At 41.9% G+C, this 15,528-nt stretch overlaps 1 protein-coding gene across 1 annotated transcript in view; it reads left to right on the plus strand.

Moving 5' to 3' along the window:
• Positions 1-4,114, plus strand: part of LOC140739544 (melatonin receptor type 1A-like) — a 36,080-nt gene extending 31,966 nt beyond the window's left edge. The window contains exons 2-3 of the mRNA XM_073067941.1: positions 1,006-1,765; positions 4,057-4,114. Coding sequence (XP_072924042.1) covers positions 1,006-1,765; positions 4,057-4,114 — 818 coding nt within the window. The remainder of the gene's footprint in view (positions 1-1,005; positions 1,766-4,056) is intronic.
• The last annotated feature ends 11,414 nt before the right edge of the window (positions 4,115-15,528 follow it).

A 15,528-nucleotide genomic window follows, 5' to 3' on the forward strand; every position in this document is an offset into this window, starting at 1 on the left:
TAGCACGACACTATTACAGCTCAGGGCATCAGAGTTGGGAGTTCAGCTCTGGCGTTCAGTTTGTATGTTCTCCCCTTGACTGCATGGCTTTCCTCCAGATACTCCGGTTTCACCTCACAATCCGAAGATGCACCCGTTAGTAGGTTAATTGATCATTGGAAATTGTCTTGTGATTAGGCTAGCATTAAAGAGGTGGGTTGCTGGGCAGCGCAGCTTGTTGGGCCAGAAGGGCCTGTTCCCCTGATGCACCATCAATAACTCTCTCTGAGAAGTAAAGGCGAGATATTGGCTTTTATTGACTGGAAGAAGGAACAAGCAGTGATTGACCACCATACTACATCCTGGAGACAGAGAGCCCGGGCTCAGACCTCAATCGCCTTTATACAGGGGTCTGTGGAAGGAGCCACAGGAGCAGTCAGCAGGGGGCGTGTCCAGACAGGTATATGTAGTTCACCACATCCCCATTGCATCTCTAAATAAAAACAAGTAAACTGAACTGACTCCACAACCTCCAGACTTACTTTCAACGACTCTACAACTCATGTTCTCAGGATTATTGTTTCTTTCTTTATTTGCTCAATTTGCCTTCTTTTGCACATAGCTTGTTTGTCAGTTTTAGTTTATGTATTGTTTTCATAAATTTCTTTAACTTCCTGTAAATGCCTGCAACAAAATGAATGTCAAGGTAGTAAATGGTGTCATTTACGCATATTGATAATAAATTTAATTTGACTTTGACTACCAGAAACTTTAACAATTCTAATGCGATTAAAAGCAAAATGCCAAACGGTCTCAACAGGTCAGACAGCATCTGTGGAGATGAATAAAGAGCCAACATTTTGGGCTAACACGCTTCATCAGGACCTAGCTGCTGTCTGACTTGCTAAGTTTCTCCCGCTTTGTGTGTGTTACTCTGAATTGCCAGTATCTGCAGAATCTGCTGTGTTTATAATTAAAAGCGATGATGTTTACTGCTGAGCTAACCACCTGCGTTTTATCTTACAGGTAACGCCTTTGTGATAAGTCTCGCTATTGCTGACCTTCTTGTAGCAATCTACCCCTATCCTCTGATTCTAATAGCAATCTTTCGCAATGGGTGGGTACACGGTCACACCCACTGTCAAATGAGTGGGCTCCTCATGGGACTGAGTGTAATTGGCTCCATCTTTAACATCACTGCTATTGCAATCAACAGATATTGTTACATCTGCCACGGTCTGAATTATAACAGGATCTTCAGCCACAGAAAAACCTTTTGCTACGTGTCGCTGGTCTGGATGTTGACGTCTCTAGCAGTCATTCCCAATCTCTTTGTGGGATCTCTCCAGTATGATCCACGAATATACTCCTGTACTTTTGTTCAGTCTGTCAGTCCCTCCTACACTGTCACCATTGTAGCCATCCATTTCATTCTGCCAATCAGCATCGTCTCATATTGCTACCTGCGCATCTGGATCTATGTCGTCCGGGTCCGAAAGAGAGTTAAACCGGAAAATCAATCCAGAATAATTCACCATGACTTCAGGAACTTCCTGACAATGTTTGTGGTCTTTGTGCTCTTTGCTATTTGTTGGGCACCGTTGAACTTCATAGGCCTGGGAGTAGCAGTAAATCCAAATTTGGCAAACATGATACCAGAGTGGCTTTTCATTGCCAGCTATTTCATGGCATACTTCAACAGCAGTTTGAATGCTATCGTATATGGTGTTTTAAACCACAAATTCAGACAGGAATATAAACAAATAATGATAGAGATTATCAATCTGTCTCATTAGAGCAACAATACTCAACCACAGTTTGTAAACTGGAGCGCATTCATTGGCTGTTGAACATAAATGCAGTAATCATCAATATGAAAAAATTATTATTTCCCCAAAATTCAACAGGACCCGAAGAAGGGTCTTGGCCCGAAATATTGACTATTTATTCCCTTCCATAGACGCTGTCTGATGCGCTGAGTTCCTCCAGTATTTCATGTGTGTTGTTCTGGATTTCCAGCATCTGCAAAATCACTTTCAACTAAATGAGATTATTTTGCAAGTTATAATTTATTTAAAATTCTAATTTAAAGTAGAACTATTGCTGGAAAACATAGCCAAATGCAGAATAATGTGTGGTCTTCAATATGTCCACAACGGAAATGTTCAGTCAATGCCATGTCGTAGTTTGATGGCAGATTGGTACAGAAGCCAGACCACAGTGATGGAACATGAACTGGTTTTGCCTCATTTTAAAAGTACAATGGTAGTTTAGTATTTATGTATCATAAATAGTTTTTATTATAGCATTGTAATTATGAAGGATTGAATGTGTCAGCATTCTTGTTGGACAGTTCACTGACCGTCAATATGAAGGGTTTGACATTATGCTTAAATAATCACTATCTTCTCAAATCTGTATCTTGTTTTGGGCAAGGCATCTTGTGTGTGCTGGTATTAACCATGGGTAATATAATGATGGGAAGCATTTTTACACTGCTGGTGTTTTAAAGTGGCCAACATCATATTCGGAGCAACGTGGCCTGATTCTTGTGCAGGCAGTGTTCAATTTGATGTTGTCATCTTTGGGTATCAACAACATTCAAAATGACCCTGAGTTATCCTAGCTCTGTTTAAGCAAAACACGAGGAAATCTGCAGATGCTGGAAATTCAAGCAACACACACAAAATGTTGGTGGGACACAGCAGGCCAGGCAGCATCTATAGGGAGAAGCGCTGTTCTCCCTATAGATGTTGCCTGGCCTGCTGTGTTCCACCAGCATTTTGTGTCTGTTTAAGCAATGTGTTATGCATGGGTAAATCAAAGAACAATGTTTTTCAGATTCACTTTGTTCTCTTTTCTGTTTTAAAGTCTGACCTAGAATTTTTTAAAATTACTTGGCATTTCCGCCCATCAAAGATCTTTATTGCTTCTGTGGTTTTTTTTCCACACTTTGCATTGATCAAAGGTTGTTTAATTTTATTGCACATTATGCAAGAGAAACTTCAGTTAGGACTAAAGAAATATTCCTAACATATATACAGAAAGGTGCCAGAAAAGGGCCTGTAAGAAAAGTCCCCCTCCCCCAATCTTGCTCATGGAATGTTTGTCCCAATCACATCAGGGAGGAGGCTATGTAGTATCCAAGTCAGGACCACCAGACTCTCAAAAATGATTACTTTCCCTAATCAGTAAGGCTGATCAACACCCCGACCCACTAAGCAAATCCTGTGCACACTCCATCACCACTTCTTTATCATTTCCTGTCAGCCACCTTCAGTACAGGCACTCTTATGCCTTGTGTCGCTTTATGGACATACAATCAATCTATGTAAATAATCCCTCTTATGTATTTATTTTATTGTGTTTTTTATTATTTTGTTCCTTATCTTATTTTTTTTTTGTGCTGCATTGGATCAGGAGTGACGATTACAGTATTTCATTCTCCTTCACACTTCTGTGCTGGAAATAACATTAAACAATCTCGAATCTTGAATCTCATTTCTAAGCTGTTCACCAAAGCTAATTAATGCAATGAAGATTACCTGCACACACTCAACAAGTGCATTCATGGAAATAAGAAGAGAGATCAGGACATGGTCATTTCAACACAGTCAGCATTGACGTTGGTCATTGACCCAGCCAGATTATGTGCCACTGGGGAAGCATATCTAAGGCCAAAGAGATTCGACAGTGTCACAGTGGATGGTATTCCCCACCTCCAGAGTGGCAGTTTCAAAACATGAGCTTTGCCATTCAGCACTGACATCAGAAGAAAGTTCTTCACTCAGAGAACAGCGAACCTTGGAATTCCCTGCCAATTCTCGGATTGTAGAATTCTATGACTGAAACGTAGCAGTTAGCATAATGTCATTACAGCACCCGTGAGCTGTGTTCAATTCCACGCTGTCTGTAAGGAGTTTGGACATTCTCCCCATGACAGTGTGAAGTTCCTCCAGGTGTTCCGGTTTCCTCCCACATATGAACAGGGTAATAGGTTCATCGGTCCCATGGGTGTAATTGGGTGACATGGGCTTGTTGAGTTGGAAAAGCTGTCACCGTGTTCTATCGCTAAAGAAATAAACAAATAATATTCCTGAGAGACACTAGTAGATTTTTAGTTATCAAAGGATAAGGTGTATAGGATAATGAGAGAAGGATGGTGTGGACAGCCAGTGGTTTTTTCCTAGGGTGCAATGGCTAATACAAGAGGATGTAATTTTAAGGTAATTGGAGTATAGAGGGGAGGTCAGAGGTATTTTTTACACACAAAGAGCAGTAGATGGGTGGAACACACTGCCAGGAATGGTGGAAGGGATGATAAATCAGCCATGACATAGAGATGGAACACACTCTGAATGGCCTTGGTTTATGGCAGAGGCAGATACGTTCGGGAGATCTAAGAGGACTCTTAGTCAGACACATGCAAGAAAGAAAAATGGAGGGCTACATACAAGAGAAGCACTAAAATAGTCTTGCAGTAGGTTAAAAGGTCGGCATAACTTTGTGGCACTGTGCTGTACTGTTCAATGTTCTATGCACCATGAGTATAGTATTAATGCAGAAAAATAGCACTGAAGTGAATAATTAGCCCTGAGCCAATAACTTCACAGACATCATTAAACCATACGGGTGATGTACAGCCAATGACGTTGCTCAGTTTGATAAGAAGCCTCAAGGGGCTACTTGAGCTTCCCCTCGCATTGCATCAGGGTGACTTTACTGGGCACTGCCTTACCCAGGATGTTGCTAAGTATAGTCCGTGAGATTGGTTGTGATGGAACTTGAAGTCGCAGAGAAACATCTGCATCAGGAACTTAAGAGAGTTCTCAGCCTGGAGTCTCAGAGTCAGCGCTGTCTGACGGAATGGTGTGCTTCTTCCAAAAATACGAACGTTTACCAATCTGAGCCAAACTGCCCTGACGCCAAGGGTATAGCAACACATTAATTAGGGAGTCCTTAGCCTTCCTTGCACATCCATTGCTGTGGTGGACATGCCTTAAGTTATAATCTAGTCTACAACATGCAGCGAAAGACAGTCAGCTCCTGGATCTGCAGAATCCCAGTCTAATGTTGTCACAGTGGAAAATTACCATGGGGAATATTGCCGAACAGCCAATGCTTAAAGCTCACAAGTAGATTAGTATGCCTGCCTGTTTCCCGGGTCTAGTTTATTATCACTGACTTATGTGGTTTTGTGGCAGCAGTACAGTGTAATACATAAAAATTACTGGAACTCACAATAAGAAGTTAAAACAAATTAAAAGCATAGTGCAAAAAGTGATGTAGTGCTCATGGTCCATTCAGAAATCTGATGGCAAAGGAGAAGGAACTCTTCCTAAATCGATGAGACAATGTCTTCAGGCTCCTGTTCCTCCTTCCTGGTGGTAGCAATGAGACAAGGGCATGTCTTTGAGGGCGAGGGTCCTTCACAATGGATTTTGAAGGTGTCCTCGATACTGGGGAGGCTAGTGCCCATGATGAAGCTGGCTGAGTATACAGCCCTCTGCGGCTTTTTCAGATCCTGTGCAACCAGTCATAATGCGCTCCGTGGTACATCTGCAGAAATTTGCTAGTGTCTTTGATGACATACCAAATCTCCTCAAACTGCTAATGAAGTATAACTGCCGGCATTCCTTCTTCATAATTGCATCAATATGTTGGGCCCCAGAAAGATCCTCTGGGGTGTTGACACCCAGGAACGTAAAACTGCTCATTCTTTCCACTGCTGACCCCTCAGTGAGGACTGGTGTGTGTTCCTTCGACTTCCCCTCCTGAAGCCTACAATCATTTCCCATTAACCTATTCATTCCCTGCCCTATTGGTACCTACTTACGCCTGTTACACTGCAGACATTTAGGGCAGCAATGAAGGTACTCCATCTCTGGCGGTGTTTCGGGCTCCCTTCATCATCTCAGTAGCTTCCTGTCAGTTTTCGCTATGGTCGGTTATGCAATTCCCAGGTGGAGACTGAGGAATATTGTCACTCTCAGATGTAGAATGGTTCTTCATTGCTGTTTCCGCAACAATTTTGTGTTTCCAGTCAGGGTTGTTAGCCCTGAGCTGAACCCCTGAACCTAGAGGACAGGTGGACCACTCTTAGTCTGGCCTCTACCCTTTGACCTGTTTGGCATGAGTGACCCTACCAAAAGCCAAAGCATAAAGCTCTGACTCCAGCCAACATAGCTGTCTGGCACTGAGGCACGCAAGCCAACAAACCATGACAGGATTGTGGTCCTATCGCAGGCCTATTCGTATGCATAGCCAATTTTTCCCATTGAATATTATTACTGAATCGATCCCTTTTCAGTCAGTGCTTTCCCTATCTCCTGCAGCTTACAATGTTGTTTTTCATGCCATCTCTTATTTTTGACTCAATTATTTTCTGTCTGTGTCCAGAAGCTGGGGGAAGTTGAAGGAGAATGTATCTAATCAGAGAGCAGGGACTCTTTTAGTATTCTGCTTGTATGACATTTCTTTCACCCTCATCAAACTGTGATGTAGAAAAGCAATTGTTTTTGTATAACAGTTCATGGTAAATCGATTTCCAATTAATTTAACTGATATTTTAAAGGATGTGTTAATTTTAAGTTTGTGCAAAAGTATTTAAAGATGTAATTATATCTTTGGAATATGGAGCATAATTGCAGGTTGATTGCTGTTTGTTGGTGTGGAACAGTGATTTTTTATTCATTTTGATGCATTTTATAAACATGCCTTTGTAAAAAATCTTTTCAGTTTGTACAATAAATTGTAAACGAATACAGTTACCGATTTACAATTTCTAAAGTCCTGTTCTTCATTTTCCTTAGCCTTTGAGCTCGGTTTCCGAGTTTCAGGACAGTTGCCGTAAATTATCACCCTTGTGCTGTTATTCCTTTCACGGAATGTGGTTAATATCAATTACTAATTGTCCTGGAGAAGGTGGTGCCGAGCCACAACCTTGGACTGCTGATGTGCTGTCTGCAGTTCTATTTTAGACCATAAGGAATAGGAGCTTCGGCCATTCGACTCGTCGAATTTGCTGGGCCATTTGATCATGGCTGATCTTTTAACCCTCAAAACACATGCTCCTGCCTTCTTCCCATAACCTTTGATGCCTTTACTAATCGAGAACTTAGCAATCTCCATTTTAAATATACTAAAGACTTGCCACCTGTGGCAATGAATTCCACGGATTCAGCACCCTCTGGCTGAATATTTTCCTCATCATCGGTGTTCCGAAGGGACCTGCTTGTATTCTGAGACTTAGTATTACATGGTTCCAGTATTCTGACCCAATGGAATGGACATATCCTTGTATTTCACACCAGCTACAGCTCAGAGTGGAACCCACAGAGTGTGAATTTTCTGTCCCTCCCCCCTTCTGAAATCACAGAGTATGCTGGCATGGTGTTAATATAAGAGTCTTAATAACGTGTACTGGAGTATCCAAGGTACACACTGCTAGGGTGCAGTACATTCATGATGGGGAGAGAGAATACTCTCTTTGTGGCTGAGTTAAGAAACAAGGACATCGTATCATCTTGGATGGGATTGAATATTCAATGCAACTCTAGTCCATTTGACACTTCCTTTCACTTTAGTGTCTGACAGCACTCCCCTGAGGCTAAGTGGCTGATTTTAAAACTATCCTGCTATTGTAAACAGGTTTAATTTTCATATTGTCTGTAGATTCCAGTGTCTAAACGTACAAGAACGGACTAGCTGCCAGTGCAGCACATTTGTGGAACATAAGTCGTCAACGCCACTGATGGAATCCTGACAGAGTAGAATGACTTTGGCCACCAAAGGGTAAAGTCTTGGCCACCGGAGTAAAACACCTTTGTATGATCCAATACACTTGAACACTTCTTGATATTGCCTGGTAAAGTAAATATGTCGAAGACTGGCTTAAGTCACGGTGGATATCTTTAAAAATAGTTCATCCACCCGGTATTTCTGGCCAATGAGAAAGATTTGGATGGATATGGTCCAGATGCAGGAAGATGGGAATAGGCCTAGGACTAGGTCAGCATGGACTAGATGGGCTGGAGGACCTGTTTCTGTGCTGTAGCACTTTATTGACTCAACATGCACAAATACATAAACGTACAGGTGGAATGGAAAACTTTGTTACAGCAACTTCACAGCCACAAACATATAAGCAGCAGGCACAAGAGAAACATTAATTATATGCATTTTTTACGACAATCAAAACACAAAAAGAACACCCATTTTAGTGCAAAACAAGTGTAATATGGCCTCTACATTGGTTAGGTCAAGCAGTGACTTGGCAACAGTTTTGCAGAAAACCAGCATTCTGTCCTTAGCAGCCAGCCTGAGCTTCCAGCATCAGGAAAGGTAGAGGAGGCTTGACCCAAATGCAGAGCAGCGAAAATGATTTAGTGGTGATTGATAATTTTAATAATAAACTGCAAAATAACAAGCCATAAGTGGCCACCAAGAGAGAACAGATACTTAACATACGAGGCAACAAGGTAGCTGAAGGCAAAGAGCAACAGGCTGAGGCTGGCCGGTTCATTGGGTGAATAAGGGCTGTGGGTGAGAGTTTGAAATGAATGGCAGGTGGCCCCTATTAGCTGGGTAGAGATTTGAAGTTGCCTGCCTGTGAAGGCCTCCAGTTCCCATTCCTGCACCAACATGTCTAACCTTGACCTTCTCCACTGCCACATTGAGACCAAATGCAGACTAGAAGAATAATACCTCATGTTTACCCTTCTGTTCCATCTGCCCATCAACCATGTATATAAACTATCTAGGATTCTTTCACCCTAGGTTCACCTTTCCTATCCTGTTCCCCCACATGGTTTCATCCTCCCATCATCCTCCTATTGTCCGGTTCCACCTATCATCTATCAGCTTGTCACTACCCTTCCTCTACCCGGCTCCATTTGCCTAAAGATTCCAGCTCTCGCATACCAGTTTCTGCCTTAAGAACCCCACCCCCCTCCAACACTGCCACAGCCCCTCTCACCAGTAAGAAGGATTGTAACAGAATGAGTTAAGTGTGCCTTCTTTCTGTTCAAACCTAGTGCCTGGAAGTGTAATAGGTTTAGAATTATGGGGGAACACAGCAGGCCAGGCAGCATCCATAAAGAGAAGCACTGTCGACATTTCCGTCTTCTATCATTTCGCATTTCCCCCTCCCCCCACTACTTTCAAATCCCTTAGTATCTTTCCTTTCAGTTAGTCCTGACAAAGGGTCTCGGCCCGAAATGTCGACAGTGCTTCTCCTTATAGATGCTGCCTGGCCTGCTGCGTTCCACCAGCATTTTGTGTATGTTGTTTGAATTTCCAGCATCTGCAGATTTCCTCATGTTTGCAGGTTTAGAATTATGTTTTCTTGAATGTTTATCTATTTTAAAGGAGAGTTGTGTTAGAAATTCCCAGTGGGCCAGACCATGTAAGCGAGGCAGAACTCCTTCCTGACAAGCTATCATTCAGCCCATAGAGTCTTAATTACAGTTCAGTTATTTTGATGCCATTCGTTTAATTGCAAGTTACCAAAATAATTAAATTTACATCTTTCAACTTCTGGGATTGGGATTTGAACACAGATTGTGGCAATCAAAGTCACTATGTGACAATTCCCATGGCAATACAGTTAAATCAATTGTTTCTCAAGATTCAAGATTCAAGATTCAAAAACTTTATTGTCATTCCAACCATACATCAGCTCTGCAGGGCAGAATGAGACAGCGTTTCCCAGGGGCAAGTGCAATCATAACATAACAAACACAACAAATAGTAAACACAACAATAAATAGTAAAACACAACAGCCACATGTTAGTTAAAATCAAGTTATAATTGTCCAGTGCAAGTTAAAAGTGTCCAAAGCAGAGTCAGGTAGCGACAACAGTCTTAGCTACAAACTGTATGAATAAATATATATAAATAGGGTGCAGACAACTTTTGCACAGTACTGTATTTGTTAACATACAGTGGAGAGTGAGTTTTTAAATCTGGTGGGAGTAAAAGATGTTGGGAATGGCAAAGGTGGAATGCCCACGTCACTACACTACACTACACTGTAAACACTTTAAACCACTGTTTACAGTGTAAGCACATGCTGGTATATATATATTTATGTACATTTTACTCCATATCTGTACTTCAATAATTAACTTTATTTTTATGTAATTATTTATTCTTTATAATTGTTGAATGGTGTTTTTTTGCATGTTGAGCCAACACACCGCAGCAAATTTCTAAAACATATAAAATGTATACGTTGAATAAAGTTGACACTTGATCCCTGACGCTGGATAAAGCCCCAGCCTGCTCAACCTCGCACGTGGTTATTTGAGTTACCATCCATTTTCTGTCACCTTGAACCAGTCTGGCCATTCTCCATTGACCTATCTCATTAACGAGGCCTCTTCATCCACAGAACTGCTACTCACTTGATTTTTTTTCAACCTGTGGAGTTTTAATTGCAGTTCAGTTATGTTGATATCAATATTTATCCTAAGCCTTTAATTCCAAGTTACAAAAGTAATTTATTTTATATCTTTCAATTTCAGTGAAGGCAATTTGAAGTAAGCTTTCATTAATTCACATCACCATGTGACAGTTCCCCTAACAATATATTTAAAACAGTGTACAAAGTAAATTTATTATCAAAGTACATATATATCACCATATACAACCCTGGGTTTGGTATGTTTGAATACCAAATTTATATAATCCATACAATCCAGTGCTTACAGTTATTTTAACTTTAATATGAAACAGAGCATGGTTAACACGAAAGACTGATTTATACTTGTGTGTACAGGCTATGCCGCAGCCTATGCCGTAGCCCTGATTTTCACTTCTGTGTCACTCTACTCTGCAGCGAACATGCATTGGTGTGCACCAGAACGCTAGTTGGCGGTGGGATTTCTATCCCACTGTGTTGAGTTTCTTTGTGAGAGACATGGACGAGGAATTGCATTTCAAACATTTTCGCATGTTGGCAGGTAGATTTGACAATTTGGTTCATCTATTTTGCATCGATGTACAGACATGGCGGAGAAGAAGCAACCGGAAATACGTAGGAGGAAATGTGATGCTACCAAGTGGACCAATCACAGTTGTTGCAATCTGCGTCGCCACGACGCGTGAGTTACTTTTCTGGGGAGGTACACATCACCCTAAGGCGTAGGGTACACGGTACCTATGGCGTCGATGCAAATAAATCAGCCTTGATTCACCATGTTGTAAATTGTACCTCAATTTGATTATAAGATTCCACATGAAACTAATTATACTTGAACATTTTTTTCAAGTTACACACTGTTAAGTCTGTGAAACCATTAACTGAAATAATATTTCAAACATTTTTTATTGAATGGTAGAGTGTTAACAGAAAACTTATTCTTTATTGGAACTCGGTCCAGAGTGGAGACAGCTTTATTTGACACTGGTAAAATTAGATTGTTGTCGAGTTGGAAAATTCATAATCAGATTTAAATTGAAATTAACTTATTTATCACATTCACATAGAAACATGTAAAATTAGAATCAGGTTTAATATCACCAGCATATGTTGTGAATTTTGTTAACTTTGTGGCTGCAGTGTAACACAATACATAATAATTATAATCAAAAACTGAATTATGGAAGTATATATATGTATATTAAATAGGTAAGATAAAATAAGTGGTATAAAAACAGAAGTCGAAAGTAGTGAGGTAGTGTTCATGGGCTAAATGTTTATTTTGAAACTGAACAGCAGAGGGGAAGAAGCTGTTCCTGAATTGCTGAGTGTGTGCCTTCAGCCCTCTGCCTCCTTCCTGATGGTAACAATGAGAAGAGGGCATGCCTTGGGTGGTGGGTGTCCTTAATGATGGATGGCACCTTCCTGAAGCACCGCTCCTTGAAGATGTCTTGGATAATATGGAGGCTAGTACGAATGATGGAGCTGATTGATTTTACAACTTTCTGCAAATTACTTCAATCCTATGCAGTAACCACACCCCCCCCCCCCCCCCATCTTACCCCCATTCTAGACAGTGATGCAGCCAGTCAGAATGCTCTCCGTGGTACATCTATAGACATGTTCAAGTGTTTTAGGTGACAAACCAAACCCTTTCAAACTCCTAATGAAATATAGTCACCGACTTGCTTTCTTTATAGCTGTTTCGGGATGTTGTGATCAGATTAGGTTCTCAGAAATCCTGACACCCAGGAACCTGAAATTGTTCACTCTCTCCACTTTTGATCCCTCTATGAGGGTTGGTTTGTGTACCCTCAGTCTACCGTTTCTGAAGTCCACAATCGATTCTTTGGTCTTATTAACTTTCAGTGCACGGTTGTTGCTACGACACCACTCAACAAGCTGATATATCTCGCTCCAATACCCCTTCTCATCGCCATCTGAGATTCTGTCAACAATGGTTGCCAAGCAAATTTATGGATGGTCTTTGAGCTATACCTAGCTACACAGTCATGGGTATAGAGGGAGTAGAGCACTGGGCTAAGCACAATCCCTGAGGTACACCAGTGTCAATTGTCAGCGAGGTGGAGATGTAATTTCCAATCCACACAGAATATGGTCTTCTGGTTAGGAATTCAAGGATCCAGTTGCAGGCGGAGGTACAGAGGCCCAGGTTCCATAGATTTTCAATTAGGACTCTAGGAATGATGGTATGGAACACTGAGCTATAGTCAATAAACAGCATCCTGATATAGGTATTTGCATCGTCTAGATGATCCGTGGCCACATGGAGAGCCATTGAGATTGCATCTGCTGTAGACCTATACTGGTGATAGGCAAATTGCAAAGGTCCAGGTCCTACTGAGACAGGAGTTGTATCTAGCCGTGGCCAGCCTCTCAAACCATTTTATCACCTCAGATGTGAGTGCTACTGGATGATAGGCATTTAGGCAGCTTACACTGCTCTTCTTGGCAGCTAATATTGCTCTTCATCTAGTGAAATGTGGCATTTGCGTTCATAACCAACACAGCCTAAGGATGCGCTGAAGGCATCGTGCAAGTGTTGCCATGCATTCCAGCACCAACACAGCATGCCCATAATGTTCAATGATGAACAATCTCCTTCTATTGAAGAGGAACAGCTGCAGAACTCTTGCCTCCTGGGTTTATTAACCCAGATTCAATCCTAACCTCCAATATTGCCTGGGTGGCAATCCCCCTGTGATCTCCCTCCTTGTTCTTATCCTTGCGGTGGAAAGTGTGCTAAATCTGCCCATTCACTTTCACCCTCACCTCCATTCAGGGCCCCAAGTGAGGAGCCAACTCCTTCTAAGTGGCAACACTTCACTTGTGAGTCTGTCGGGGGCATCAACTGTATCTGTTGCTCCTGAAGTGTACATTACATAAATTGGGGTACCGCTTTAACGAGCACCTCCACTCCATCTGCAACATTACCGCTGGCCAACTATTTTAATTCCAGTTTCCATTCCCACTTCTGCAGATCAGTCCATGGCCTCTGTTGGGGCTGTGGTGGAAGTAGGATAAGGGAAATTTAGTAGGGAAGAGAAACACTCTCTGAGTCAACCCAAAATCAATCACCTGAATGGTTTCTTCCTGCATTGTAAAGAAGTATGGGAGTCTCTGTGCGACTCAAGAGAATCTGCAGATGCTAGAAATTTTAAGCAGCACACACGCAAGGCTGGAGGAACTCAGCAAGTCAGGCAGCATCTATGCAGGTGAATAAACAATCAATGTTTTGGCTCAAAACATTGACTGCTTCTTTCCCTCTGTAGATGCTGCCTGACTTGCTGAGTTCCTCCAGCAATTTGTGTGTCTTAGAAGTCTATATGGAAATTTTTTCAGTGCTAAGGATAGTTTACATTTACATGGCTCCTTCTTTATCACTGCACTCAATTACTACAGGCCAGTTGCACTCGTATCAGTCATAATGAATACTTTTCAAAGGTTGGTCATGTTATTTCTCAAAACCATAACTCAAAAATTTCTAGATCCACTGCAGGTATATGCAGATGATGCAGTTAACATTGATGTTGACTCCATACTACAGCACCACAATTCCCCTGTAAATATGAATGGATTCTCTTTGTAGATTTCAGTTCAGCCTTCAATACAAAAATCCCTGAGCTTCTGTAAGAGAAACTCACCAAACTTAATGTATCAGTTCCCATCTACAGATGGATCACAAACTTCCTCTTTGACAGGAGGCAGTATGAGAGACACGGCAAGAACATCTCCTCATCCCACTCATCAGCACTGGTGCACCACAGGCTGTGTTCTCTCTCATCTCCTATTTTCTCTACACATGAATGACTTAAGTCTAGCGATCCATCAGTTAATCTGATAAAGTTTGTGGGCGACACCAATGTTGTTGGACTAATCACCAGAGGCGCTGAATCCAAGAACCGCTTGGTTGACACTGCTTCAACATTCAGGTTCCTGGGGAATAGTTACCTGAATTTCAAGGAACCCCACGTGGGAGAACCAGGTCTTCTTCATTAGCAAAAAGGCTCAGTAGAGGGTGAACATCCTGTGGCAATTGATAAAATTCCATCTTCCCCAGAACATGCTAGTGCAGTTCTACACTGCTATCATGGAGAGCATCATCATATCAACCATTACTTACTGATTTAGTGAAACATCCTCTCACAATATATGAAAGCTACAGTAATCTATCATGGCCAGCAGAAAAGACAATTAAGACAAAAACTTCACACTATCCTTGCAAGTGGAAAAAGTGCTGCACCTGCCCCTACACCTCCTCTCTAACTACCATTCAGGGCCCTGAACAGTCCTTCCAGGTGATTCAGCAGCTGGGGTCATATACTGTGTTGGTGGTCCCAGTGTGGCCTCCTGTATATCGATGAGACCCAACGTAGATTGGAAGTTCTCTTTGTTGAGCATCTACGCTCAGTGCACCAGAATAAGCGGGATCTCCCAGTGGCCACCCATTTTAATTCCACTTTCTATTCCCATTCTAATATGTCCATTCATGACCACCTCCACTGTCGTGATGAGGCCCCACTTAGTTTGGACGAGCAACACCTTATATGCCGTTTGGGTAGCTTCCAATCTGATGGCATGAACATTGATTTCTCAAACTTCTAGTAATGCCTCTCATCCCTCTCCTTCACCATTTCCCATCCCCTTTTCCCTTCCTCACCTTATCTCACTGGGGGCCCATCACCTCCCTCTGGTGCTCCTCTCCCCTTTTTCTTTCTTCCACGGCCTTCTGTCTTTTTCATCAATCAACTTCCTAACTCTTTACTTCATCCCTCCCTCTCCAGGTTTCACCTGGAGACCTTGTGTTTCACCTGCTCATTCTCCCACCTTTTAAATGTACTCTTCAGCTTTTTCTTTCCAGTCCTGCTGAAGGGTTTCGGCCCAAAATGTCAACTGTACTTTTTTCCATAGATGCTGCCTGGCCTGCTGAGTTCCTCCAACATTTTGTGTGTGTTGTTTCACATCACTGGTCACACCAAAGGATCTTGGTGATTGTAGGGATGACTTGCATTGGTCTGAAAAGTTGAGCATGTAGATATTAAGGAAGAGGATGTGCTGGAGCTTTTGGAAAGCATCAAGTTGGATAAGTCACCGGGATCAAACA

This window comes from Hemitrygon akajei, chromosome 15 (genome assembly GCF_048418815.1).
Source record: "Hemitrygon akajei chromosome 15, sHemAka1.3, whole genome shotgun sequence".
In the NCBI taxonomy this organism is placed as follows: domain Eukaryota; kingdom Metazoa; phylum Chordata; class Chondrichthyes; order Myliobatiformes; family Dasyatidae; genus Hemitrygon; species Hemitrygon akajei.